Below are 27,754 nucleotides of genomic sequence, written 5' to 3' on the forward strand. Positions count from 1 at the left end.
CACACACACACACACACACACACACACACACTCACACTCACACTCACTGTAGAAACCTGCAAGCAGAATGTCGAGCCTTTTTTTTTTTTTTTTTTTTTTTTTTTTTGCGGTACGCGGGCCTCTCACTGTTGTGGCCTCTCCCGTTGCGGAGCACAGGCTCCGGATGCGCAGGCTCAGCGGCCATGGCTCACGGGCCCAGCTGCTCTGCGGCACGTGGGATCTTCCCGGGCCGGGGCATGAACCCGTGTCCCCTGCATCGGCAGGCGGACTCTCAACCACTGAGCCACCAGGGAAGCCCCATATTTTTTTTTTAAGATTTTTTTTCGGCCAAAATAATTTATGATCTCTTGTCTGATGAACTTGTCTAATCTTTTGTTAAAATTTGGGCCTTTTTAAATGTATTGGCAGTACATGCATACAAAAACTTTTTTTTATTAAGATGATGTATTCTGGAATAAAACTGATGGTTTTGTGTATAGCATACCATTTTAGAATGAGAGTGAATACTTTAAAAAGCAGAAGTCATGAGAAATCCCACTACCCATGCAGCTAAAAGCAGATAAACTTTATAATTTGGCTGTGTCTGTGCTGAAGGCAAGGTATGGCTTGTTAACTCAATTTTTGGTTTACAAACTTGATCACATGGTTTTGTGTTTGGAATCGTACTTAGTGCTCTGTGTATTATGATTCATCAGTTGTAACAGAAAATGGAAGAATAATTGAAAAAAAGTTCTTTTATGATCATATTTCCATCTGTAAAAGAAAGACCTGGACTGAAAGAGCTTTCCTGTTTTTCAGTCACACAGAGCTGATATGGGCCCCTACAAACTCAGGAAAATTTATACCTGAAGCCACATGCTCATATAATTGGGAGTACGTGGTGTAGATTAAGAATCAAGTCAGTGGCTGACGCAGTATAGCGTAGTGGTTAAAAGAAAGACTCTGGAGCTGGATGAGAAAAAGACTCTGGAGCTGGATGAGATTTGAATCCTGGCTCCTTCATTTACTGGCTTTTGGGACCCTGGATAAATCATCTCTGTGCTCATCTGAAATATAGCAGGAAAATAATGGTACCTTCCTCATAGGGTTGTTGGAAGGAGCAAATGAATTGACTTGTAAAGCCTGGTACATAGAAAGTGATTTTATTATGAAGTGTGACACCTGAAATAAGATAATGCAATTTTATATAAGACCTTATATTTTTTATATCCTTAGGATGCTAAAGAGCAGGTAAACCCTTTGGAAACAACATTGGAAAAGTACCAGCAGGAGAAAGAAGAATTAATCAACAAAAAAAATACAAGCAACAAAATAGCACAGGATAAAGTAAGATTTCATGTATATATTTAGTTATCAAAAATATATGTTAAAATTATTATTCAGAGCACCATGTTGGACACTAGTATTTCACATGAAATTAAAAACATGATGAAATAGTATTTTCATATTTGTGACATAATCTTAACATTCCAAATGTTTTCAGAATGATTAAATGTAAATTATTTTGCTTCTTGATCTAAAATAGAAGTTGAGAATTGAGACCTTTTAATCTAATCCCATAGTAATAAAGGGAGATCATAAAATTTGATTTCAGATAAAATCTGCTCGTGATGGAAACTGGAACTCAGGGCTTCTAACTTCCAAGCCATTATTTCACTGTACTCTCCTATTAAGTTTTTGTTATCTTAATAAAAGATATTCCTTGGAAATAAATCTTCTTAAATGCCCTAGTCTGAACTAGTATATTTTTAATAAATATTTTTCCACAGATAAATGATATCAAAGAGAAGGTTAAAAATATTCATGGTTATGTGAAAGACATTGAGAATTATATTCAAGATGGAAAAGATGACTATAAGAAGGTAATTTAAAACTACTTAATTGAATATAATTTAAAATGATTGTTTATATTTTTATTTCTTGTGCTTAAGAAATTTTCATTTTTGTAGCAAAAAGAAACTGAACTTAATAAAGTAATAGCTCAACTAAGTGAATGTGAGAAACACAAAGAAAAGATTAATAAGGAAATGGGAATCATGAGACAAGATATTGATACACAGAAGGTAGGTCCTTTTTTTGCTAATGATTTATGGTGGCATTTATACCAGTAACATTCTTATCTTTCTTTTTTACTTTTTACGTTTATTTTCAATACTTGCATTGAGTAGAAATGCAAACAGTAGAGAAAAGCAATTCTTTTTTTTTTATGTGTATATGTTTATATAAAAAGTATGTTTCTTTTTTATGTTACTGAGACACAAAATTTTCCTTTGGCAGTATAAAAAGAGACATATTTTCATTTGTAAAATGAAATAATAAAAAGTGCATTTGGTATAACTCAAGCTGTTGTGATTCTTCTCGTTATAACATTTTTACCTGATTGTATTCTTTTTTTCAATTTATTTTTTATTAAAGTATAGTTGAATTACAGTGTTGTGTTAGTTACTGCTGTACAGCAAAGTGACTCAGTTACATATATATATTCTTTTTCATATTCTGTTCCATATGGTTTATCACAGGATATTGATTATATTTCCGTGTGCTATACAGTAGGACCTTGTTGTTTATCCATTCTATATATACCAGTTTTTGTGTATGCTAATCCCAAACTCCCAGTCCAACCCTCTCCCACCCTCCTCCCCCTTGGCCACCATAGTCTCTGCTCTATGTCCCTGATTCTGTTTCATAGATAGGTTCATTTGTGTCACATTTTAGATTCCACATATTAATGATATCCTATGGTTATTTATCTTTCTGACTTACATAGTATGATAATCTCTAGTTGCATCCATGTTGCTGCAAATGGCATTATTTTGTTTTTTTTATGGCTGAGTTCCCTTGTATATATGTAACACATCTTTATTCATCTGTTGATGGACATTTAGGTTGTTTCCATGTCTTGGCTATTGTGAATAGTGCTGATATGAATGTAGGGGTGCACGTATCTTTTTGAATTATAATTTTGTCTGGATATATGCCCAGGAGTGAGGTTGCTGGATCATATGGTAGTTCTGTTTTTAGTTTTCTGAGGAGCCTCCATACTGTTTTCCACAGTGGCTGTACCAACTTACATTCCCACCAACATTGTAGGAGGGTTCCCTGAGAAAAGCAATTCTAATAACATTGTCTTTTCTTCTTTCCTTTTTTAATTTTTATTTTCAGTAAAAGACTTACCTGGTAAAAGTTTAAACATAAAAGCATAAAATTAAAGTCTCCTTCCCCTTCTGCCAATTCTCAATCTCATTTCTAGGTATCATTCTTAAAAGTTGTCTGTAAGTAAAATATGTATATACTAAGTTGTTTTTCAGTTGATTCCTTTATCATTTACTTTCTTGATTAAGGAAATTAATTTCCACAGTATAATTAAAATCACATTAAGAAAATAATTTTCAGCATGCCTTATATAAGCATGATAGTTAATGCCTTTAAAAACTACACCACTTCTCTGTTCCTGTTGTTTTGAATAAAATTTGCTATTTGAAAGCTTTAATCACTTGGTTATAAACAATTGTTAAAATCTCTTTGAAGATTAGCCATACCCGTTTTCTGCAGAATCTCTGGCCATAGTGCCAGGAATGTCAAATATATGAATATCAGTCAAAGGTAAATCAAATCTCTGCCATCTAGTAAATGCTATATAAATTTATGAAGCATGTATAACAAAATACTTAGTTATCACTACCTTGTGGGTTTTCTATTTAAAATCACAATCTGTAAATCAGTAATGTCCATACAAATATAGAGAGATAATTAAGATACACCAGTCTGTGACCCTTTTCAAGTTGAAGGTCTAAATTTAGTGGATCTGACTATATTAGTTTACTTTTATAACCTACCATGTTCTAGAAATCGTTTACTAAGTTATATACATAGAGCAATGCTAAATAACATTTTAAATTGATGAGAAAATGAGACAATGTGGAAATAAGGACAAGAAGAAGGCAATGAAACCAGGAGAGTAGTAAGTATATAAAACGTAGGCCATGAAATCTGATATGCTTGCTAAAGATTTTAGTAGTCACATGAAGAGAGAAAGTCATAATTAATTAAGTTTCACATTGTCTCAAAGCTAAAAACAAACCAGTTCTCTGGACTGAGACCAGAGAAAAATGTCTCCATAGGCATTCATGGAAAGGAAGACACTATATAGATTAATAAAAAGCAGGTCTTCAACAAACTTCATGGTTGTTTTTGTTTGTTTGTTTTTGCAGTGTGTTTCAGCACCTTTATCATCCCTTGATGACTGTAGAAGGTGGTGTGATTGGAGCCTAAAATAAATGTTAGAGTGTTTGGAGAGCAAAAGTTAGCTATAGGCACCCATCAAGATCACCTGGGTTTTTCCCACTGCTAAGTGTATAATAACCAAGAAAACGTAAAATATATGTTTACATTAAAACTTGTACAAGAATGTTTATAGCAGCATTATTAATGACAGTCAAAATATGGAAAACAGCCCAAATGGTTATCAGCTGATGAACAGATGAATAAAATTTGGTATATTCATATGTATTTGTCAGGGATCTCCAGAGAAGTAAAGCCAGTAAGAGATCAATAAATATAGATACAGATAAAGATATAGATATAGATAAAGAAATTTATTATAAGGAATTAACTCAAGTGATTGTGGAGGCTGAGATGTCCCAAGATATGTGGTTGGCAAGCTGGAGGCTCAGGAGAGCTTGATGGTGTAGTTCCAGTTTGAGTCTGAAGCCTGAGAACTGGGAGAGCTAATAGGCTCTAGATCCAAGAAGAGCTGAGGTTTCAGTTTAAATATGAAGGCAGGAAAAAACCACTGTCCCACCTCATACAGTCAGGCAGGATGAGTTACCCCTTATTCAGCCTTTTTTGTTCTGTTCACGTCTTTAGTTGACTGGATGAGGCCCACCCACATTAGGAAGGGCAGTCTGCTTTACTTATTCAGTCTACCAATGTAAATGTTAATCTCATCCAGAAACACTGTCAAAGACACTCAGAATAATGTTTGACCAAATGCCTTGGCACCCTGTGGTGTCAAGTTGACACATAAAATTAACCATCATGGAATATTACTCAGCCATTAAAAGGAATGAAATATTGATAGATGCTGCAACATGGACAAACCTTGAAAACATTATGCTAAATGAAGTCAATCACAAAAGACCATATTATATGATTCCATTTATATGAAATGTACAGAATAGGCAAATCCATAGAGACAGAAAGCAGAGGAGTGTTGGTGGGGGTTGGGGGGAAGGAAAGAAAAGGGAATAGAGAGTGACTGCTAATGGGTATGGAGTTTCTATTTGGGGTGATAAAATGTACTGGAATGAGAACCTTGTGAATATACTGAAACCACTGAATTGTACACTTTAAATTGGTGAATTTTATGGTATATGAATTACATCTCAAACTTAAAAAAAAAATCACCTGGGTTATTGAAAATACACATCTCTTTCTCCATTCCAGACCAATAAATGGGAACCTCTGGGGCATGGGCATACACATATGCATGTATATTTTGTTAAAGTTCCTCAGAGGTTCTGATGTATCCCCTTAACTATCAATCACTGAGTTAGAGCACCGCATGGCTTTCAGGAAATTCTCTATAAATGGCATTTTCTCCAACCAGACTTTTGGTGGATTTTGGAATGGGGTTTATTCAGCATATTACTCTATCACAGGTAACTAGAAAGCAGCTAACTTTTATGGTTTCTGTAAGTGGCCAGCTGCATGCATTAACTGCTCTCTGAGCTGAGTGATTCAGGTTACTATCTTAAGAGTTGAGGAGCCTAACAGCTTATTTACGCACTTAAGCCCTATTAAATTTACTCCACAGAATTTTAAAATTTGGAAGTTTAATAATCTTCCTCCCTCATTTTTCAGATGAAGGGAACTGGAGTTGACCTAAATTGCCCAAGGTCACAAAAGTAGTGAGTAACAGAGGTAGAACTTGACCCTACATTGTCAAATTGCTAGTATAATAGGAAAACAGTTTTGGTGTAGTATACCTACATCTGGTTTTCTCTGATACTTTATCTCTTCTTTCTCTCCTATTTTCTATTTTGAAGACTAACTGGAATTTTTACTGCTTAAAGTGTAAGGACAGATTTGACCCAAAAGGTATTTCACTAGCAGTTATTGAGCCAGGCACTGTACTTAGTACTTTTTACATACACTAACTATTTTAATCTTTAGAAGGCTCAGAGAATTTAAACTAACTTGTCCAAAGTCATCCTATTTGAAAGTTGTAATGCTGAGATTTGAGCTTAGGTATATCTGACTTCAAAGCCTATGCTCTTTAACTACTGTGCTATATACTGTCTTTCAGAATGAAAGAGCAATTAGAAGCTGACCTAAAAGAAGGAAATCCCTAGCTTTCTGGTGACCATGCAGGATAACAGACCAGGAACATTATTTCATGAAAAAATCAGTCTCACCTAAAAATGTGATAGCCCTTTAAATAGTCCTTTCAGGTATTCATGAAAGCAAATTCCATTGTTATATAATATTAGATGAAAGCGAGCAGTGCCACATTCTTTTGTTCCTAATAAGGAAAATGTATAAGCATAGTTCCCCATGGGAGAATCTTGGAGAGTCATAGCAGCTGCGGTGGCACATTAGGTTGCCTTGGCAACAAAAGGACGTTTACAACCATATCATTTTAGTCATCTCTAACTGCTTATAACGATTCCTTTAATAGATACGTATATATTTATATTATTAGTTCCAGGAAAACTGAAAGGAACCTTAATGACAGTTAAAAAAACAAAAAAACCCTCAAAATAGTGATTCATAGATGGGCAGGGTTGGATGCGAACATTAAGCATATGAGAGAAGTCCTTGGCTTCCCTTCTTCTCTCCCACCTCCCAAATCCTTCTTCCCTGGTGACTCCTGTGTCAGTATTGTTGGCAACGAAGTGTTACCAAAGATCTGCCCCTGCCTCCTACTTCCCACATCACTGAGTTTATCTCAACTACAAGGGTTGCTGTAGAAGGGTCTTTGAGAAGGCCTGACTCCAAACTTAGGATGAATTTTTTCTGTTCAGGCTTCTATGGGCCAAACCACCATTTTCTGCAGGAAAATTTTTTTTCCTAAGTTCCAAAGAGTCAACTTATAAATTGTTTCCTGTTTGTCTCTTGACAACATAGTCCGTTTTAATCACCAGGAAAAGTACTGAAATAATTGTGTTGGTGCTGCTGCCGCTGCCAAATGATTTAGTGGTTGCTTTTTAAGGACAAAACTACTCAACAAGAACAGCTAAATTTAAATTTTTCAGTGCAATTCAGTGGCCAGGAAAGTGTCATCAAGTATATAGACTCACTGTTTTTGTGAAACTTCTTACTGCCTTGTATGATTGTCAGCTTGAAGGTAAAAATCTTATCTGACATACTTAACAGTATATAATGGTCTTGGCACACGTTAGTAGACAAATACAACTAGGGAAAAAAAAGTTGGGGAGACTTTGGTAGTAGTCTTGCTCTCTTTTTATCTTTTAGATCACTAGGCTCCATTGTGAGGTTCTTATGCAAGATGATCCAATGGGGCATAGGTATAAAATATTAAAAATCCAGTTATATCATTTTATCTCATCATTTTAATGTCTGTTTTGTGTGTATATGGGCCATCCAGATTCCTCCAGGCCTGGAGATTCCTTTACACTGGCTTCTTCTCCCTCTGCTGAGATACACATGATTCTAAGGCAGAATTAGCACTACCTGTCATCAGTTGCCTGCTATGAATCACATGTTGGTAACTTGATTATTTTTATTAACGAATTTAATATTTACATTTAGATACAAGAAAGGTGGCTACAGGATAACCTTACTTTAAGAAAAAGGAATGAAGAACTAAAAGAAGTTGAAGAAGAAAGAAAACAACATTTGAAGGAAATGGGTCAAATGCAGGTTTTACAAATGAAAAAGTGTGTTTTAAAAAATAATCTTTAGTTTAAATAAAGGTCTTTATTATTGAAATGTGAAAAATATTCAATACATGTTTTTGACAAAGAATGTAAGCCTGTAACCAAAGTGTCCTTTCAGACTTAAAGGAAGATGGGCACTTTTTTTACAAATGTATTTCATGGCTTTACAAGCTGAAGTAGTAATATAGAATTTATAGTCACACTATGACTATGCAGTGATGGCCAGTATTAAAAATACCAAGTTCCCAGACTTTTGCGAGCCTGCTTCACAAGATTATGGCATAAATATGTCCTCTGGACCCTGCCTGGGTCAGAGCTTAATGCTTAACTCTTAATGGAGTTATTGCCAAAGCAATTTGATATTGATGATCCATTCTACATGGTCCCAGGTGTAATTATGCGCAAACCAGAGCATCATTTTTGCGATTAATAGAATTCTTCTTTTATCTGGTTTTATTGGTACTTACTGTAGTTGCTGTCTTCCTGCTACAGCAGAAAAGATTTGATTCTTGCTTTCTCTGCCTCACAGTTGCCTTAGGAATTCTGTAAGAACCTGGTTGATGCTAAGGCACTAGACTGGTGTAAAAGGTTGTACTAGCCAAATAGATTTTTTGGAACCACCTTAGCTGGTTGGATATATTCATTCATTCAGCCATTCCTTGTAGATTTTTCATTTTTCTTGTGATTTCACAAAGAAATCTGAATCAAAGAATGCTTAAGTTTTTCTAAAGGATATAATAAATTGAAATTTAATTTAGTTATTAAAACCTAACAAATAGTTACTCCTATGTTATTGTAAGTTCTCTTGGTTTAGCTATTTTAAATAACTTTCATATATCAAGGAGATCAGACTTAACAACTAGAAGAGCTCTTCATCTTTCAGCCTGTTTGTTTTTTATGCATTAGGACACTGAGACCCAGAAAAAAAGATCATAGGAAATTAGAATGAAAGCCAGGAATGTGACCAGATATCCTAGCTTCCAAGCCTCAGCTCTTTAACACTGTAATGTTGGTGTTCTTGGTGCCAAGATGAAAAAAAAAAAGTGAAGCTTATAGAACAAGTTTTAAATGAAACAGTTTATTCCTTGCTACTAAAGATCAAAAACAGATATTTTTATAATTCCTTCTGTAATTAGTACATAACAGTGCTTTTTACATTCATTCAGATTACTAAGCATAACTTCTCTTTTTCAAACCTTTCTTCAACCAGGACACAACAGAAATGTCAACAAAACAGATAATCAGGCCAGTTCTATAAGGATGTTCATAATCTTGAGAGAAGTGCCTGGCAAATAAGAGGATGCCTAATAAGTAATTGTTAAATAAATGAAGATTTTTAAAGCATACGTTAAAATCTGTATTATCTACCAAGTTATCAGAAAAGTTTAAGTATTTTACTTTTTTTTTTTTTTTTTTGTGGTACGCGGGCCTCTCACTGTTGTGGCCTCTTGCGTTGCAGAGCACAGGCTCTGGATGCGCAGACTCAGTGGCCATGGCTCACGGGCCTAGCCGCTCCGTGGCACGTGGGATCCTCCCAGACCGGGGCACGAACCCATGTCCCCTGCATCAGCAGGCGGACTCTCAACCACTGCGCCACCAGGGAAGCCCAAGTATTTTACTTTTTTGTCAGTATTGATGCTTTGTTTTTTGGAACTCCTCTTCATGTTTTTCTCTTCTTTTTTAAAAATTTTTATTGGAGTATAGTTGCTTTACAATGTTGTGTTAGTTTCTGCTGTACAGCAAAGTGAATCAGCTATACGTATACATATATCCCCTCTCTTTATTGATGCTTTTTTATACTTATGCAAGAGAAATTTTGTTTTAATAGAGAAATACAAACTTTTAGTAATACTACTGCATAAATTTTTGACATAAAATTTTCTTTTGTCTGACATACTGCGAACGAACTGATGATACCTGTTGCTCAGTAACTTCTCAGAGTTGGTAACTGAGCATTCTTATTTGACAATGAGAAGTTTGTGAATTTGTAATATTAATCACCAAGAGTACTTTTCTTAGGTTAGTGTGTAAACGTCAGGAACTTTTTCAGTGTTCACATGTTATGAGAGTACTTTATTGAGCACACAGAAATCAGCTGTTTAAAAACCTGGATGCTTCAGAGATTTGGAAAGAAGAAAGTTTTCCTTAGTACTGAAACCTTAAAGAAAAAGCAAGGAGAGACTTTTCATATGCTGATTGCTAAGGAGAATGATAAATGATATTTATCTATCTGGAGAAATCTGTCTTTTCCACTTTAGGCTGCTAAAATCTAAAAATGGTCCTCATTTGTCGTTTTCCCTCCTAGTGAACATCAGAAGTTGGAAGAAAAAATAGAAAATATAAAAAGAAATCTCGGTTCGGCAATAGGGCGACAGGAAGGTTATGAGGAAGAAATTATTCGTTTTAAGAAAGAACTTCGAGACCCTCAATTTCGGGATGCCGAGGAAAAGTATAGGGAAATGATGATTGTTATGAGAACAACAGAGCTTGTGAACAAGGATCTGGACATTTATTATAAGACCCTTGACCAGTAAGTATTGGACTGGGGATTTGGTTCCCATTGCAATCAGTATCAACTAGCATAATTTAGTCTTACTTTCACCCTTTTAAACTTATTTAATGTATTTCATACCTACCACAGAATGGAAAAATATATGTGTATATGTGTGTACACATACACACATGCTTACTTGAATTATGAAGTAAAGTTATAAAGGATATTAATATTAAGGTGCACTCATGATCCCACCACCCCCATACACAATCCAAGAACTCTACCATTATCACTAACTGCCATCCACATAGATGCTCCTCCTTATCTCAACCATTTGTCATCCTCACTCTTCGTAACCACTGACACAGATTTTTGCTCTCTGTGTTTTTTTGTTGTTTTTTTTTTTTTTTGCGGTACGCGGGCCTCTCACTGTTGTGGCCTCTCCCGTTGCGGAGCACAGGCTCCGGACGCGCAGGCTCAGCGGCCATGGCTCCCAGTCCCAGCTGCTCCACAGCATGTGGGATCTTCCTGGACCGGGGCATGAACCCGTGTCCCCTGCATCGGCAGGCAGACTCTCAACCACTGCACCACTAGGGAAGCCCTGCTCTCTGCTTTTTAAAAATAATTTTATCATATGTATCATGTTTTGAGCTTTTAAAAAAAAATGATATCATACTCTGAGAATGCTTCTAGAATTTGCTTTTTAGCTTGTTTTACTTTATTTTGCTTTTATTTACTTAAGTTGCTTATAGCTGTGGTATATGCATTTTCACTGATGTACAGAATTCTTTTGTGGAAATATACCATAATATATCCATTTTTGGGTAGATGGACATTTGGGTTGTTTCCAGCTCTTTACTGATATAACCCTTGCTTCTAGGAACATTCTTGTCATGTCTTACAGAGCAAAGGTGTAAGAGATTCTCTAGAGTACATGTGGGAGTAAAATTGCTGGGTTGCAGGGTATGCTCAATTTTACAAAATAATGTTATATTGTTTTCCAAAGTGATTTTACTAATTTATACCACTAGCGGAATATAAGGGTTCTCGTTGATGCATTCTTTGACACTGATTTTGTCGATTCTTAATTTTTGCAAATCTAATGGGTTTTATTTTTACTTTATTTTTTTAAACATCTTTATTGGAGGGCTTCCCTGGTGGCGCAGTGGTTGAGAGTCCGCCTGCCGATGCAGGGGACACGGGTTCGTGCCCAGGTCCGGGAAGATCCCACGTGCTGTGGAGCGGCTGGGCCCGTGAGCCATGGCCGCTGAGCCTGCGCGTCTGGAGCCTGTGCTCCGCAACGGGAGAGGCCACAACAGTGAGAGGCCACAACAGTGAGAGGCCCGCGTACCGCAAAAACAAACAAACATCTCTATTGGAGTATAATTGCTTTACAATGGTGTGTTAGTTTCTGCTTTATAACAAAGTGAACCAGTTATACATATGTCCCCATATCTCTTCCCTCTTGCGTCTCCCTCCCTTGGACCCCCCATCCCACCCTTCTAGGTGGTCACAAAGCACCGAGCTGATCTCCCTGTGCTATGTGGCTGCTTCCCACTAGCTATCAGTTTTACGTTTGGTAGTGTATATACGTCCATGCCACTCTCTCACTTTGTCCCAGCTTACCCTTCCCCCTCCCGTATCCTCAAGTCCATTCTCTAGTAGGTCTGTGTCTTTACTCCCGTCTTGCCCCTAGGTTCTTCATGACCATTTTTTTCTTTTCTTTTTTTTTTAGATTCCATATATATGTGTTAGCATACGGTATTTGTTTTTCTCTTTCTGACTTACTTCACTCTGTATGACAGACTCTGGGTCCATCCATCTCACTACAAATAACTCAATTTCATTTCTTTTTATGGCTGAGTAAGGTCCATTGTATATATGTGCCACATCTTCTTTATCCATTCATCTGTTGATGAACACTTAGGTTGCTTCCATGTCCTGGCTATTGTAAATAGAGCTGCAGTGAACATTGTGGTACATGACTCTTTTTGAATTATGGTTTTCTCATGGTATATGCCCAGTAGTGGGATTGCTGGGTCGTATGGTAGTTCCATTTTTAGTTTTTTACGGAACCTCCATACTGTTCTCCATAGTGGCTGTATCAATTTACATTCCCACCAGCAGTGCAAGAGGGTTCCTTTTTCTCCACACTCTCTCCAGCATTTATTGTTTCTAGATTTTTTGAGGATGGCCATTCTGACCGGTGTGAGATGATATCTCATGGTAGTTTTGATTCGCTTTTCTCTAATGATTTATGATGTTGACCATTTTTTTATGTGTTTGTTGGCAATCTGTATATCTTCTTTGGAGAAATGTCTATTTAGGTCATCTGCCCACTTTTGGATTGGGTTGTTTGCTTTTTTGATATTGAGCTGCATGAGCTGCTTGTAAATTTTGGAGATTAATCATTTGTAAGTTGCTTCATTTGCAAATATTTTCTCCTATTCTCAGGGTTGTCTTTTCTTCTTGTTTATGGTTTCTTTTGCTGTGCAAAACCTTTTAACTTTCATTACGTCCCATTTGTTTATTTTTGTTTTTATTTTTATTTCTCTACGAGGTGGGTCAAAAAGGATCTTGCTGTGATTTATGTCATAGAGTGTTCTGCCTGTGTTTTCCTTTAAGAGTTTGATAGTATCTAGCCTTACATTTAGGTCTCTAATCCATTTTGAGTTTATTTTTGTGTATGGTGTTAGGGAGTGTTCTAATTTCATTCTTTTACACGAAGCTGTCCAGTTTTCCCAGCACCACTTATTGAAGAGGCTGACTTTACTCCGCTGTATATTCTTGCCTCCTTTATCAAAGATAAGGTGACCATATGTGCGTGCGTTGATCTCTGAGCTTTCTATCCTGTTCCATTGATCTGTATTTGTTTCTGTGCCAGTAGCATACTGTCTTGATTAGTGTAGCTTTGTAGTATAGTCTGAAGTCAGGGAGCCTGATTCCTCCAGCTCCGTTTTTCTTTCTCAAGATTACTTTGGCGGGCTTCCCTGGTGGCGCAGTGGTTGAGAGTCCGCCTGCTGATGCAGGGGACACGGGTTCGTGCCCCGGTCCGGGAAGATCCCACATGCCGCGGAGCGGCTGCGCCTGTGAGCCATGACTGCTGAGCCTGCGCGCCCGGAGCCTGTGCTCTGCAACAGGAGAGGCCACAGCAGTGAGAGGCCCACGTACCGCAAAAAAAAAAAAAAGATTACTTTGGCTATTCAGGGTCTTTAGTGTTTCCATACAAATTGTGAAATTTTTTGTTCTACTTCTGTGAAAAATGCCAGTGGTAGTTTGCTGGGAATTGCATTGAATCTGTAGATTACTTTGGGTAGTATAGTCATTTTCACAGTGTTGATTCTTCCAATCCAAGAACATAGTATATCTCTCCATCTTTTTTTTTTTTTTTTTTTTTTGCGGTACGCAGGCCTCTCACTGTTGTGGCCTCTCCCGTTGCGGAGCACAGGCTCCGGACGCGCAGGCTCAGTGGCCATGGCTCACGGGCCCAACCGCTCCGCGACATGTGGGATCTTCCCGGACCGGGACACGAACCCGTGTCCCCTGCATCAGCAGGCGGATTCTTAACCACTGCGCCACCACGGAAGCCCTCTCCATCTATTTTTATCATCTTTAATTTCTTTCATAAGTGTCTTATAATTTTCTGCATATAGCTCTTTTGTCTCCTTAGGTAGGTTTATTCCTAGATATTTTATTCTTTTTGTTTCATTGGTAAATGGGAGTGTTTTCTTAATTTCACTTTCAGATTTTTCATCATTAGTGTATAGGAATGCAAGAGATTTCTGTGCATTAATTTTGTATCATGCTGCTTCACCAGATTCATTGATTAGCTCTAGTAGTTTTCTGGTAGCATCTTAAGATTCTCTATGCATAGTACCATGTCATCTGCAAACAGTGACAGCTTTACTTCTTCTTTTCCAATTTGGATTCCTTTTATTTCTTTTTCTTCTCTGATTGCTGTGGCTAAAAGTTCCCAAACTATGTTGAATAATAGTGGTAAGAGTGGGCAACCTTGTCTTGTTCCTGATCTTAGTAGAAATGGTTTCAGTTTTTCACCATTGAGCATGATGTTGGCTGTGGGTTTGTCATATATGGCCTGTATTATGTTGAGGAAAGTTCCCTCTATGCCTATTTTCTGGAGGGTTTTTGTCATAAATGGGTGTTGAATTTTGTCGAAAGCTTTCTCTGCATCTATTGAGATGATCATATGGTTTTTCTCCTTCAGTTTCTTAAATGGTGTATCACATTGATTCATTTGTGTATATTGAAGAATCCTTGCATTGCTGGGATAAACCCCACTTGATCATGGTGTATGATCCTTTTAATGTGCTGCTGGATTCTGTTTGCTAGTATTTTATTGAGGATTTTTGCATCTATGTTCATCAGTGATATTGGCCTGTAGTTTTCTTTCTTTGTGACATCTTTGTCTGGTTTTGCTATCAGGGTGATGGTGGACTTGTAGAATGAGTTTGGGAATGTTCCTCCCTCCGCTATATTTTGGAAGAGTTTGAGAAGGATAGGTGTTAGCTCTTCTCTGTTTGATAGAATTTGTCTGTGAAGCCATCTGGTCCTGGGCTTTTGTTTGTTGGAAGATGTTTAATCACAGTTTCAATTCAGTGCTTGTGATTGGTCTGTTCATACTTTCTATTTCTTCCTGATTCAGTCTCGGAAGGTTGTGCATTTCTAAGAACTTGTCCATTTCCTCCAGGTTGTCCATTTTATTGGCATAGAGTTGCTTGTAGTAATTTCTCATCATCCTTTGTATTTCTGCAGTGTCAGTTGTTACTTCTCCTTTTTCATTTCTAATTCTATTGATTTGAGTCTTCTCCCTTTATTTCTTGATGAGTCTGGCTAATGGTTTATCAATTTTGTTTATCTTCTCAAAGAACCAGCTTTTAGTTTTATTGATCTTTGCTATTGTTTCCTTCATTTCTTTTTCATTTATTTCTGATCTGATCTTTATGATTTCTTTCCTTCTGCTAACTTTGGGGGTTTTTTGTTCTTCTTTCTCTGATTGCTTTAGGTGTAAGTTTAGGTTGTTTATTTGAGATGTTTCTTGTTTCTTAAGGTAGGATTGTACGGCTATAAACTTCCCTCTTAGAACTGCTTTTGCTGCATCCCATAGGTTTTGGGTCGTCGTGTGTTCATTGTCATTTGTTTCTAGGTATTTTTTGATTTTCTCTTTCATTTCCTGAGTGATCTCTTGGTTATTAAGTAGTGTATTGTTTAGCCTCCATGAGTTTGTATTTTTTACAGATTTTTTTCCTGTAATTGATATCTAGTCTCATAGCATTGTGGTCGGAAGATACTTGATACAATTTCAATTTTCTTAAATTTACCAAGGCTTGATTTGTGACCCAAGATATGATCTATCCTGGAGAATGTTCCATGAGCACTTGAGAAGAATGTGTATTCTGTTGTTTTTGGATGGAATGTCCTATTAATATCAATTAAGTCCATCTTGTTTAATGTATCATTTAAAGCTTGTGTTTCCTTATTTATTTTCATTTTGGATGATCTGTCCATTGGTGAAAGTGGGGTGTTAAAGTCCCCTACTATGAATGTGTTACTGTTGATTTCCCCTTTTATGGCTGTTAGTATTTGCCTTATCTGTTGAGGTGCTCCTATGTTGGGTGCATAAATATTTACAATTGTTATATCTTCTTCTTGGATCGATCCCTTGATCATTATGTAATGTCCTTCTTTGCCTCTTGTAATAGTCTTTGTTTTAAAGTCTATTTTGTCTGATATGAGAATTGCTACTCCAGCTTTCTTTTGATTTCCATTTGCATAGAATATCTTTTTCCATCCCCTCACTTTCAGTCTGTATATGTCCCTAGGTCCGAGGTGGGTCTCTTGTAGACAGCATATATACGGTCTTGTTTTTGTATCCATTCAGCCAGTCTATGTCTTTTGGTTGGAGCCTTTAATCCATTTACATTTAAGGTAATTATCAATATGTATGTTCCTATTACCATTTTCTTCATTGTTTTGGGTTTGTTATTGTAGGTCTTTTCCTTCTCTTGTGTTTCCTGCCTAGAGAAGTTCCTTTAGCATTTGTTGTAAAGCTGGTTTTGTTGTGCTGACTTCTCTTAGCTTTTACTTGTCAGTAAACGTTTTAGTTTCTCCATCAAATCTGAGTTAGATCCTTGCTGGGTAGAGTAATCTTGGTTGTAGGTTTTTCTCCGTCATCACTTTAAATATGTCCCGCCACTCCCTTCTGGCTTGCAGAGTTTCTGCTGAAAGATCAGCTGTTAACCTTATGGGGATTCCCTTGTGTGTTACTTGTTGTTTTTCCCTTGCTGCTTTTAATATATTTTCTTTGTATTTAATTTTTGATAGTTTGATTAATATGTGTCTTGGTGTGTTTCTCCTTGGATTTATCCTGTATGGGACTCTGCGCTTCCTGGACTTGACTATTTGCTTTCCCATATTAGGAAAGTTTTCAACTATAATCCTTTCAAATATTTTCTCAGTCCCTTTCTTTTTCTCTTCTTCTTCTGGGACCCCTATAATTCGAATGTTGGTGCACATAATGTTTTCCTAGAGGTCTCTGAAACTGTCCTCAATTCTTTTCATTCTTTTTTCTTTATTCTGCTCTGCAGTAGTTATTTCCACTATTTTATCTTCCAGGTCATTTATCTGTTCTTCTGCCTCAGTTATTCTGCTATTGATTCCTTCTAGAGAATTTTAAATTTCATTTATTGTGTTGTTCATCATTGTTTGTTTGCTGTTTAGTTTTTCTAGGTCCTTGTTAAACATTTCTTGTATTTTCTCCATTCTGTTATACCAAGATTTTGGATCATCTTTACTATCATTACTCTGAATTCTTTTTCAGGTAGACTGCCCATTTCCTATTCATTTGTTAGGTCTGGTGGGGTTTTGCCTTGCTCCTTCATCTGCTGTGTGTTTCTCTGTCTTCTCATTTTCCTTAAGTTACAATGTTTGGGGTCTTCTTTTTGCAGGCTGCAGGTTCGTAGTTCCCGTTGTTTTTGGTGTCTGTCCCCAGTGGCTAAGGTTGTTTCAGTGGGTTTTGTAGGTTTCCTGGTGGAGGGGACTAGTGCCTGTGTTCTGGTGGATGAGGCTGGATCTTGTCTTTCTGGTGGGCAGGTCCACGTCTGGTGGTGTGTTTTGGGGTGTCTGTGGCCTTATGGTGATTTTAGGCAGCCTCTCTGCTAATGGATGGGGTTGTGTTCCTGTCTTGCTGGCTGTTTTGCATAGGGTGTCCAGCACTGTAGCTTGCTGGTCATTGAGTGGAGCTGGGTCTTGGCATTGAGATGGAGATCTCTGGGAGATTTTCGCCGTTTGATATTACGTGGAGCTGGGAGATCTCTTGTGGATCAGTGTCCTGAACTTGGCTCTCCCACCTCAGAGGCACAGCCCTGATGCCTGGCTGAAGCACCAAGAGCCTGTCATCCACACGGGTCAGAATAAAAGGGAGAAAAAAAAGAAAGAAGAGAGCAACCAAACCAAACAAATCCACCAATGATAACAAGTGCTAAAAAATATACTAAAAAAAAACAAAAAAACGGACAGACAGAACCCTAGGACAAATGGTAAAAGCAAAGCTATACAGACAAAACCACACACAGAAGCAGACACATACACACTCACAAAAAGAGAAAAAGGGAAAAAATATATATATCGGTGCTCCCAAAGTCCACCTCCTCAATTTGGGATGATTTGTTGTCTATTCCGGTATTCCACAGATGCAGGGTACATCCAGTTGATTGTGGAGATTTAATCCGCTGCTCCTGAAGCTGCTGGGAGAAATTTCCGTTTCTCTTCTTTGTTCGCACAGCTCCTGGGGTTCAGCTTTAGATTTGTACCCGCCTCTGTGTGTAGGTTGCCTGAGGGAGTCTGTTTTTTGCTCAGACAGGACGGGGTTAAAGGAGCAGCTGATTCGGGGGCTCTGGCTCACTCAGGCCGGGGGGAGGGAGGGGTATGGAATGCGGGGCGAGCCTGTGGCGGCAGAGGCCAGCATTTACAACAATCTGAGGCGCTGTGTGTTCTCCCGGGGAAGTTGTCCCTGATCTCAGGACCTTGGCAGTGGCGGGCTGCACAGGCTCCCGGGAGGGGAGGTGTGGATAGTGACCTGTGCTCGCACGCAGGCTTCTTGGTGGCTGCAGCAGCGGCCTTAGTGTCTCATGCCCGTCTCTGGGGTCTGCGCTGATAGCCGTGGCTCACGCCTGTCTCTGGAGCTCCTTTAAATGGGGCTCTTAATCCCCTCTCCTCGTGCACCAGGAAACAAAGAGGCAAGAAAATGTCTCTTGCCTCTTCGGCAGCTCCAGACTTTTCCCCGGACTCCCTCCCGGCTAGCTGTGGCACACTAGCCCCCTTCAGGCTGTGTTCACACCGCCAACCCCAGTCCTCTCCCTGGGATCCGACCTCCAAAGCCTGAGCCTCAGCTCCCAGCCCCCGCCCGCCCCGGCGGGTAAGCAGACAAGCCTCTTCGGCTGGTGAGTGCTGGTTGGCCCCGTTCCTCTGTGAGGAAATCTCTCCGCTTTGCCCTCCGTTCCCCTGTTGCTGCGCTCTCCTCCATGGCTCCGAAGCCTCCCCCCTCTGCTTCCTGCAGTCTCCACCCGCGAAGGGGCTTCCTAGTATGTGGAAACCTTTCCTCCTTCACAGCTCCCTCCCACTGGTGCAGGTCCCGTCCCTCTTCTTTTGTCTCTGTTTTTTCTTTTGCCCTACCCAGGTACGTGGGGAGTTTCTTGCCTTTTGGGAGGTCTGAGGTCTTCTCCCAGCGTTCAGTAGGTGTTCTGTAGGAATTGTTCCACATGTAGACGTATTTCTTATGTATCTGTGGGGAGGAAGGTGATCTCCATGTCTTACTCTTCCACCATCTTGAAGCTCCCCCAGTCTAATGGGTTTTAAATGGTAAATCATTGTGGTCTTCATTTGCAGTCCCAATTTCTAATGATGCTGAACATCTCTTTATGTTTGATCATGTTTCTTCTTTGAAATGTTTGTATTGTGTACCCATTTTTTTTTAAATTTAATTTTTGGCTATGTTGCTGCCCGCGGGCTTTCTCTAGTTGTGGAGAGCGGGGGCTACTCTTCGTTGCGGTGCGCGGGCTTCTCATTGTGGTGGTTTTTCTTATTTCAGAGCACGGACCCTAGGCACATGGGCTTCAGTACTTGCGGCACGCGGGCTCTAGGGTGTGCGGGCTTCAGTAGTTGGTGGTGCACAAGCTCAGTAGTTGTGGCCTGCGGGCTCTAGAGTGCAGGCTCAGTAGTTGTGGAGCACGGGGTTAGTTGCTCCACAGCATGTGGAAGCCGGACCAGGGATCAAATCCGTGTTCCCTGCATTGGCAGGCAGATTCTTAACCACTGTGCCACCAGGGGAGTCCCTGTACCCATTTTTAATGTATTATTGGTAGTCTTACTGATTTGCATGTGTTCTTTTAGCTCTTCTGAATTTTAATTCTTTTTCAGTTATATGTGTTGTAAGTATCTTCTCAAGTTTTTATCTTTTCACTTCCTTATAGTGTCTTTTAATAAACAGATTTGATTGTAAGATAGTTATATTTACCAGTCTTTTATGGTTAGCTCTTTTGTGTCTTAAGAAATCCTTCCCTATTCCTATATTTTCTTCTAAAAGTTTTAAAGTTTTGATTTTCACATTCAAATACATTTAAGTATTTAATTCTAAATTGAATTTTATGTACAGTATGAGGTAGGAATCCAATTTCATTTTTTCCCTTATGGATACCAGTTGTCCTGGCTCTGTTTATTGAGAAATCTAATCCTTTTCTAATGATCTGCAGTGTCACTTCTGTCATGTCAGAATTCCATGTGTGCATGGGTCAGTTCTGGGTTTTATATTCTGTTTCATTGGTCACTTTGTCTATCTCTGTGCCATTACCAAGACTGTTGTAATTGCTACAACTTTACAGTATATTCAGCATGTAGCAAAATTTTGTTTTTTATTCAGTCTGTCCATCTTTTGTGTTTTTTTTTTTTTGGCGGTACATGGGCCTCTCACTGTTGTGGCCTCTCCCGTTGCAGAGCACAGGCTCCGGACGTGCAGGCTCAGCGGCCATGGCTCACGGGCCCAGCCACTCCGTGGCATGCGGGATCTTCCCGGACCGGGGCATGAACCCACGTCCCCTGCATTGGCAGGTGGACTCTCAACCGCTGAGCCACCAGGGAAGCCCCCATCTTTTGTCTTTTAACTAGTGAATTTAGTCCGTTCATTTCATTGTGATTGATTACTTAGTTATATTTATTTCTATTTTTTCCTACTTTCCTGACTTCTATGGGATTGATTGATTTTTCTTTATTTCTCCTTTTTCCCTTCTTTGGGTTGTAAATGATATATTATACTTTAGTTATTTGGGTGTTTACCTTTAATTTTTTAACATGCATATTCGACCTAAAAGAAATCAAATGTATTGATTCCCAAAGGGGTCCTGGAGCAACATTATCAGCATCACTTTGGAACTTGTTAGAAAAGAAAATTCTCACTTTCTACTCCAGACCTGTTAGTTCAGAAATGTTAGGGACAAGGCTCAACAGGCTGTGTTTTAACAGGCCTTCCAGGTGATTATGATGCACATCAAAGTTTAAGAACCATGTCTCTAATATGACTTGCTTTATCTTCTTCTTGAATGTTAATTAATTTCTCCTATCTGCTGTGTTTCTATTGTCTGGTATTTTCATTTTACCTTGTTTTTATATCATCTCAAATTAGTAATAATTAATGTTATGGTTTCATAGTCAGTGCTTATTTGGATAAGCCCGCATATGTTTACCAATTTCTTATGAATCCCACTCCTTCCTTCTTTAGCTTCAGTTACTCTCTCTCTTTAATTTTATTTTTTTGAAGTACATCCTTTAATAATTTTTTTCAGTGAAGGATTGTTAGTAGTAAATTCTCTTCCAGTCTTTGAAAAGTCTTTGCTCTCAGTCTTGATAGTTTAGCTGAGCATAGGTTCTAGATTGAAAGGTTTTTTTTTCCTTTGAGTACTTTGAAAATATTCCATTTTTTCCTGACCTCCATGGTTGCTGTTGAGAAATCATTCTAATTATTCCTTTGGAGGTAATCTGCCTTTTTTCTCTGGTTCTTTTAAGATTTTTCCCTTGTCTCCAGTATTCTGCATTTTTTTTAGAGTGTGTCTAGATTTAGGTTTAGTTTTAGTTCTATTCAGAAATTATGCCTATTGATTTGAGGGTTGATACCTTTCATTAATTTTGGAAAATTCTCATATATTATCTCTTCAAGTATTATCCTTGCTCCATTTCTTACTATTATCCTCTCCTTCATTTCTCTTTAGACATAAATAAACCTTGTCATTCTCTTCCTTCCATATTGCTTAACCCCTCTTGAATATACTGGTAATACACTGGGCAACTTCCTCATAAATACCTTCCAGTGCACAGATTCTTTAGCTGCTGCTTATACTGCCTATTGAGTTGTCCTTTTAAAATTTACTTTTCATTTCAAGGTATTATTCAATTCTATTAGTTCTTTTTTTTTTTTTTTTTTTTTTTTGCAGTACACGGGCCTCTCACGGTTGTGGCTTCTCACGCCATGGAGCAACAGGCTCCGGACATGCAGGCTCAGCGGCCATGGCTCACAGGCGCAGCCGCTTGGTGGCATGTGGGATCTTCCCAGACCAGGGCACGAACCCGTGTCCCCTGCATCGGCAGGCGGACTCTCAACCACTGCGCCACCAGGGAAGCCCTATAAGTTCTATTTTATTCATTTTCAGAAATTTTTCTTTTTTTCATAATGTATTTTTTCCTTAGTGTTTTGATTCCTTCTTGTATGTCTTTACTCATTTTAAGTATACATATTTCATATTCTTTCACATTGTCATTTTTTTTAAATTATTTTATTTTTTGGGGGGGTGTTGGGTCTTTGTTGCTGCATGAGGGCTTTCTCTAGTTGCAGTGAGCAGGGGTTACTCTTTGTTGTGGTGTGCGGGCTTCTCATGCCAGTGGCTTCTCTTGTTGCAGAGCACAGGCTCTAGGCATGTGGGCTTCAGTAGTTGCAGCATGCTGGCTCTAGAGTGCAGGCTCAGTAGTTGTGGTGCACAGGCTTAGCTGCTCTGCAGCACGTGGGATCTTCCCGGACCAGGGGTAGAACCCATTTCGCTTGCATTGGCAGGTGGATTCTTAACCACCAGGGAAGTCCCCACATTGTCATTTTTTTATTTCGCATTTTTAGCAGTCTCTTTCTACTATTTTGTGTGCTGATTCTAGCCCTAGTGAGGTATTTCTTGGGTTTCATGTAGTGTTTAATTGTAAGCTCATCTTTAGTAGTGCTTTTTTTTTTCCTATGAAGCGCCCTTGTGACCTTTTTGTGTGGATGTCCTTCCACACAGAGATTTGTTTTGTATCTGCTGGGCACTCTGGGATAACACTGGCCTAAGTCTAGTTTTTATGTTAATTTTTCAATTTGGGAGTTCCTGAACTACACTGGTGGTATAACAGAGGACCTTAAACCCATGTAAGGCATTTGCCCAGTACTTTGAACTCACAAATTATTAATTTTCCACTCTTTTATTGAAGGTTGCTGTTCAAGAGTCTCAGCCTTTATGTTGGGAGTCACTTCTTTCTGCCTCAGTTGGGTCCTATGCCTCATCTTCTGTCCTGGGTTATAATACTGAAACTCTGGGTTATGAAAATAATAACTAAATTCATCTGCGGTATCATATCACACATTGACCGTTCTGGTTTTTAGTTCCATCTTTGTTTCCACCATGTAGGGATTTCCCTTTCTTTCTTGTAAACTCAGCTATAATGTAAAATAAATTTTGTTATAAACCTGTCTAGCATTTCTAGGTATTTGTAGCAGGAGAATTATCAGTCACCTTAGATTTTATCCATTGCTGTTTTCTAAAAAGGAAAATATCCTCTTCAGTGCTAAGAGAAGTACACAGACAGCATCTCTTCTCTTTTAAGGCTTCCTCTGGAAAGAGCATAGTGAACAGACCAGCCTCAGCAGTGGCATTCAGACCACAAGGCTCAGGAGGACAGGAAGACCCACTTTTCAGTATGAGGATTCTTTTAGTTAATGATGATAGCAAAGGTGGCCCCAGAATCACCTAGCTATAACTCTGGCAATACAAATTTTGGAAAGTACATAGTCTTTTAGCATAAGTGAAAATTGGAACTGAGCCAGTTACGTTATTTTCAAAAATAAATACTAATAAGATTTTTGTTGGATTAAGTTCGACTTCTACAATGACTTTCGGAGGGACACATCTTTTGTCGTCTTTCACTGTGAGTGAATAACATTACAATGTTCCTTGGGTCCAGAAACGCTCATAGGTATGTATGTCTGTACCAAGTGGAAACTTTTTTTTTTTTTTTTTTGCGGTACGCGGGCCTCTCACTGTTGTGGCCTCTCCCGTTGCAGAGCACAGGCTCCGGACGCACAGGCTCAGCGGCCATGGCTCACGGGCCCAGCTGCTCCGCGGCATGTGGGATCTTCCCGGACCGGGGCACAAACCCGTGTCCCCTGCATCGGCAGGTGGACTCTCAACCACTGTGCCACCAGGGAAGCCCGGAAACTTTTTTTTTTTAAACCTCTTCAAATATTGAAATCTCTCCTAGATTTTTAGATCCAACGGTTTAAATTGTTGAAATTTAATGTTTTGAAATAAGAGCATAAGCAAGACATTACTAAAGAATCCTCACCTCCTGGACTTCCCTGGTGGTCCAGTGGTTAAGACTTGGCGCTTCCACTGCAGGCGGCTTGGGTTCGATCGCTGGTTGGGGTATGAAGATCCCATATGCTGTGCCACGGCCAAAAAAAATTCCTTGCCTGGTAGACTATTCATACATAACATTTGTCTTTTTTAAAAAAAAAATTCCATAATTCCTTTTAGTCTTTCCAGCTATAGGTATATATGCCTTTAGAAGCCTTTTTACTTCTTGAGTTCTTTACCAACTGATGCTATGTGTGCGGTAAACTTACCAAACATTTGTTGAGCACTAAGGAATAGGAAACCCAGTCCTTACTGGCAAGTTTATTTGAAGAGACAAAAATCAAAACCGATTTTTATCAGTAAAAATCTACCGTACAGAATAGGATGACTTAAGTTGTTTTTGATGAAAAAATTGAACTGAGTTTTAAACAGCAAGAAATGTTTGTGTAAAAGTTGATAAATTTCATCATCTTGAATCCTGAAAAATCCATAATCCATGGTTAAAAGTATTGTCTCTAGAGAATACCCGAATCTGAATCTGACTGTTGACCTTTAGCAAATTATTTAAATACCCTGAGCTTCAGTTTCCTTATATATGAAATGGAAACCTTTTATTTATTTATTTATTATTATTAATTTTTTTTTTTGTGGTACGCGGGCCTCTCACCGCTGTGGCCTCTGCCGTTGCGGAGCACAGGCTCCGGACGCACAGGCTCAGCGGCCATGGCTCACAGGCCCAGCCGCTCCGCGGCATGTGGGATCTTCCTGGACCAGGGAACGAACCCGCATCCCCTGCATCGGCAGGCGGACTCTCAACCACTGCGCCACCAGGGAAGCCCCCTTCTTTTTTTTTAAGTCCATTATAGCATTCAGTATAGAGTCAGAATTAAAAGGGAAATTTACAGGCCATTTAGTCCAGCTTTCTTTGTCATGTTACATTCTTTATTTTTTATTTATTCATTTGGTTGCGCTGGGTCTTAGTTGCAGCAGGCAGGCTCCTTAGTTGTGGCATGCAGACCCTTAGTTACGGCATGCATGTGGGATCTAGTTCCCTGACCAGGGATCAAACCCAGGGTCCCTGCTTTGGGAGTGCAGATTTTTAACCACTGTGCCACCAGGGAAGTCCCAGTGTTACATTCTTTAATGTATATTGTTAAATTCTCTATTTCTTAAGAGCACTAAGGAACTTGACCAAGAAAACGTAGGTTTCTGTTGTTTCTATTTAAACATGCTTTAAGACTAAATTTCTCAATGGCGGGGGCTCTGCAGAGGAGATACTAATATTAATTCATTACTTAATATGTGTTAGCCATAATCTAATTGAATTCGGGCATCTACCTGTAAAGGGCAAGTATTCATCAGAGAGATTAAGAAGACTGTCCAAGATTACCCAGCTAAATGGTTGAGATAAATTAGATCTCAGAACTAAGGCCTTTATATTCCCACTCTGCTGTGCTGCTACCATGGTCCCCCCCACCCTTTTTTAACCTTTAAAAAACTAATACCAATATTTATATAGAAAGTTTTCCTAACTGTTAATTAACTCATACTTCCTGGTTTAGAGCCACAATAGTCAACTTATTTTTATATATTTTATACCTCCTTAGCAAAGTGTGTATGTGCATAATATATATTGTCATATGTATTAGGATTTTGTTCAATTAAGATTTGAGTGCTTACATGTTTTCTACTGTTCTAGATACTGTATACTAAGTATACAGGGATGAAGAAACAGAAAATTAAGAAATAAATCCATAAACAGTGAAAATTAACTATGGTGATGGGAATAACTGAGGGGCTACTTTAGGCCTTTTCTAAGGCAGAATCTTTCTGAGAATGTGACATTTAAGCTAGGACCTGATTGATGAGAGGAAGCAAAATATGCACAAAGCTGAGATGCAAGCATTCCAGATGGAGAGAGTAGCTGATTCAGAGGCCCTAAGACCAGTACAAACATGAGGTGTTCAAGGAATAGGAAGAAGGCAAGCGTGGCTGGAGTATAGTGAGCAGGGGAATAAGGTCAGAGGAAGATGGTTCCCAGAGTATGCCATGCCTTGCAGCCTTGGTTAACAATTTGATTTTATTCTAAGTGTGATAGGAAGTCACTGGATGGTTTGAAGCAGAGAGGTAACGTAATCTGATTCATAGTTTGAAGAAATCACACTTGTTGCCGTGTGGAGAATGCATTATAGGGGCACCCAGGAGAGAGTGGTGGACTGGTGTAGGATGGTAGCAGTGGAAATGGAGAAAAGTAGATGGACTCCATTTTTGTTTTGCAGATAGAGTTGACAGGCCTTGCTTCTGAATTGAATGTAGGGGAGGAAAAGCAAAAGAAAGAAGAATTGATCCTACATGTGTTTTCTTGACCAGTAGGATGTTGGGAAAGCAAATTCCCATTCCCTAAAATGGGCAAGGTTGGGGAGGGGAAAATCTAGAGTTCTGTTTTGGACACTTTAAGTTTGAGGTGCCTGTAGACTTCTAAGTAGAGATGTCAAGCAGGCAGTTGGATGTATAATCTGGAGTCTAGAGCTCAGGGGAAATGTATAAATTTAGGAATTATCATCATATCTGTAGTATTTAAAGCCATGGAATGAGATTACATAGGGAATAACTGTGGATAGAGATGGGAAGGGTCCCAAAACTCACGATGTTTACAAATGCAGTGAAAAAGTAGCTGATGAAGTAGAAGAAAAATTTTAAAGGCGTGGTAGCTTGAAAACCAAGTACAGAAAGTATTTCAGGAGTCTAATGCTATTGAGAGGTCAAATGAGATGAAGGACTAAGAAGTGACCTTGAAATTGATAAAATGGAGGGTGTTCATCACTTTGGGGAGCAATCTCAGTGGCATGGTTGGAACTGAAGCCTTAGAGTTGGATGAGGAGAGAATGGGTGGTAAGAAATGGAGACAGTGAGTATAGATAATGCTTTAAAAAATTCTCCTGTGAAGAGGAGCAGAAAAATGGAGTGCTAACTAGAGGGGACAAGAGGGGCCAAGTTAGGTATTATGTAGGTTGGTTTTGTCTTAAATTTTATGTGCACATATTCTGCTACAAGGTAGCTCTTCCTCTTAGTACACTGACCTGCAGACCTGGGGTTTCATGTGTTAACTAAATAGAAAACTATACCTAGGAGCCCTCCTGCTATCCCTACAGACCCTGAGAGCCATTGACAGCAGGAACAAGAGGAATTCCCTCAATAAGGCACCTGTTCATTCAAAAACCCCTGTTCTGTCTTCTCTTGGCAGACTCTGGGAAGACAGAAATATCATACCCTGTCCCTCCTGCAAAGTGGTAACTGTTCAATAGGGGAGACCATGGTAGGTGCTGCATAGTCTATACTTGACCTGGGCCATGAATAATGAAGGAAGGGCCTTTCAGTAGAGAAAAGTGCCTCAATCATAGAGGCATCACACTGAGCGGAGTGAGGGCATGTGAGGGAGCTTGATGGGGCCAGCCAGGAGCTTGTGGAGGTGGGGAGGTACAGTGTTGCTTTCCAGCAATTTAGGCTTGCCTAAGGAACAAAGTCAGGCTGTTTACTGAGTTCTGTTATCTGGTTATCAGATGCGTTCTTCTAAATGAGAAGAAAAGAAGTGGTACCGATTTCTCCAAAATTGAGTGTTTGTGGGCTTATGCTTGCAAATCTTCTTAAGGTTTATACTGTGAGCCTTAAATTTGCCTTCTCACCTAGAAGAAAGTGAGGTC

The 27,754-nt window shown here is 38.9% G+C and overlaps 1 protein-coding gene across 7 annotated transcripts in view; it reads left to right on the forward strand.

Annotated features, from left to right (window-relative positions):
- RAD50 (RAD50 double strand break repair protein) overlaps positions 1–27,754 on the forward strand; it is a 234,400-nt gene that overhangs the window by 191,907 nt on the left and 14,739 nt on the right. For 6 of the 7 annotated variants that reach the window (XM_060143561.1, XM_060143562.1, XM_060143563.1 and 3 more), the window contains 5 exons: positions 1,216–1,326; positions 1,770–1,862; positions 1,950–2,063; positions 7,774–7,901; positions 10,207–10,431. In XM_060143561.1, coding sequence (XP_059999544.1) covers positions 1,216–1,326; positions 1,770–1,862; positions 1,950–2,063; positions 7,774–7,901; positions 10,207–10,431 — 671 coding nt within the window. Of the gene's footprint in view, positions 1–1,215; positions 1,327–1,769; positions 1,863–1,949; positions 2,064–7,773; positions 7,902–10,206; positions 10,432–11,542; positions 11,795–27,754 lie in introns of all 7 variants that reach the window. The other variant, XR_009539571.1, reaches the window with a different exon arrangement.

This window comes from Lagenorhynchus albirostris, chromosome 3, assembly GCF_949774975.1.
Source record: "Lagenorhynchus albirostris chromosome 3, mLagAlb1.1, whole genome shotgun sequence".
NCBI classification, from domain to species: domain Eukaryota; kingdom Metazoa; phylum Chordata; class Mammalia; order Artiodactyla; family Delphinidae; genus Lagenorhynchus; species Lagenorhynchus albirostris.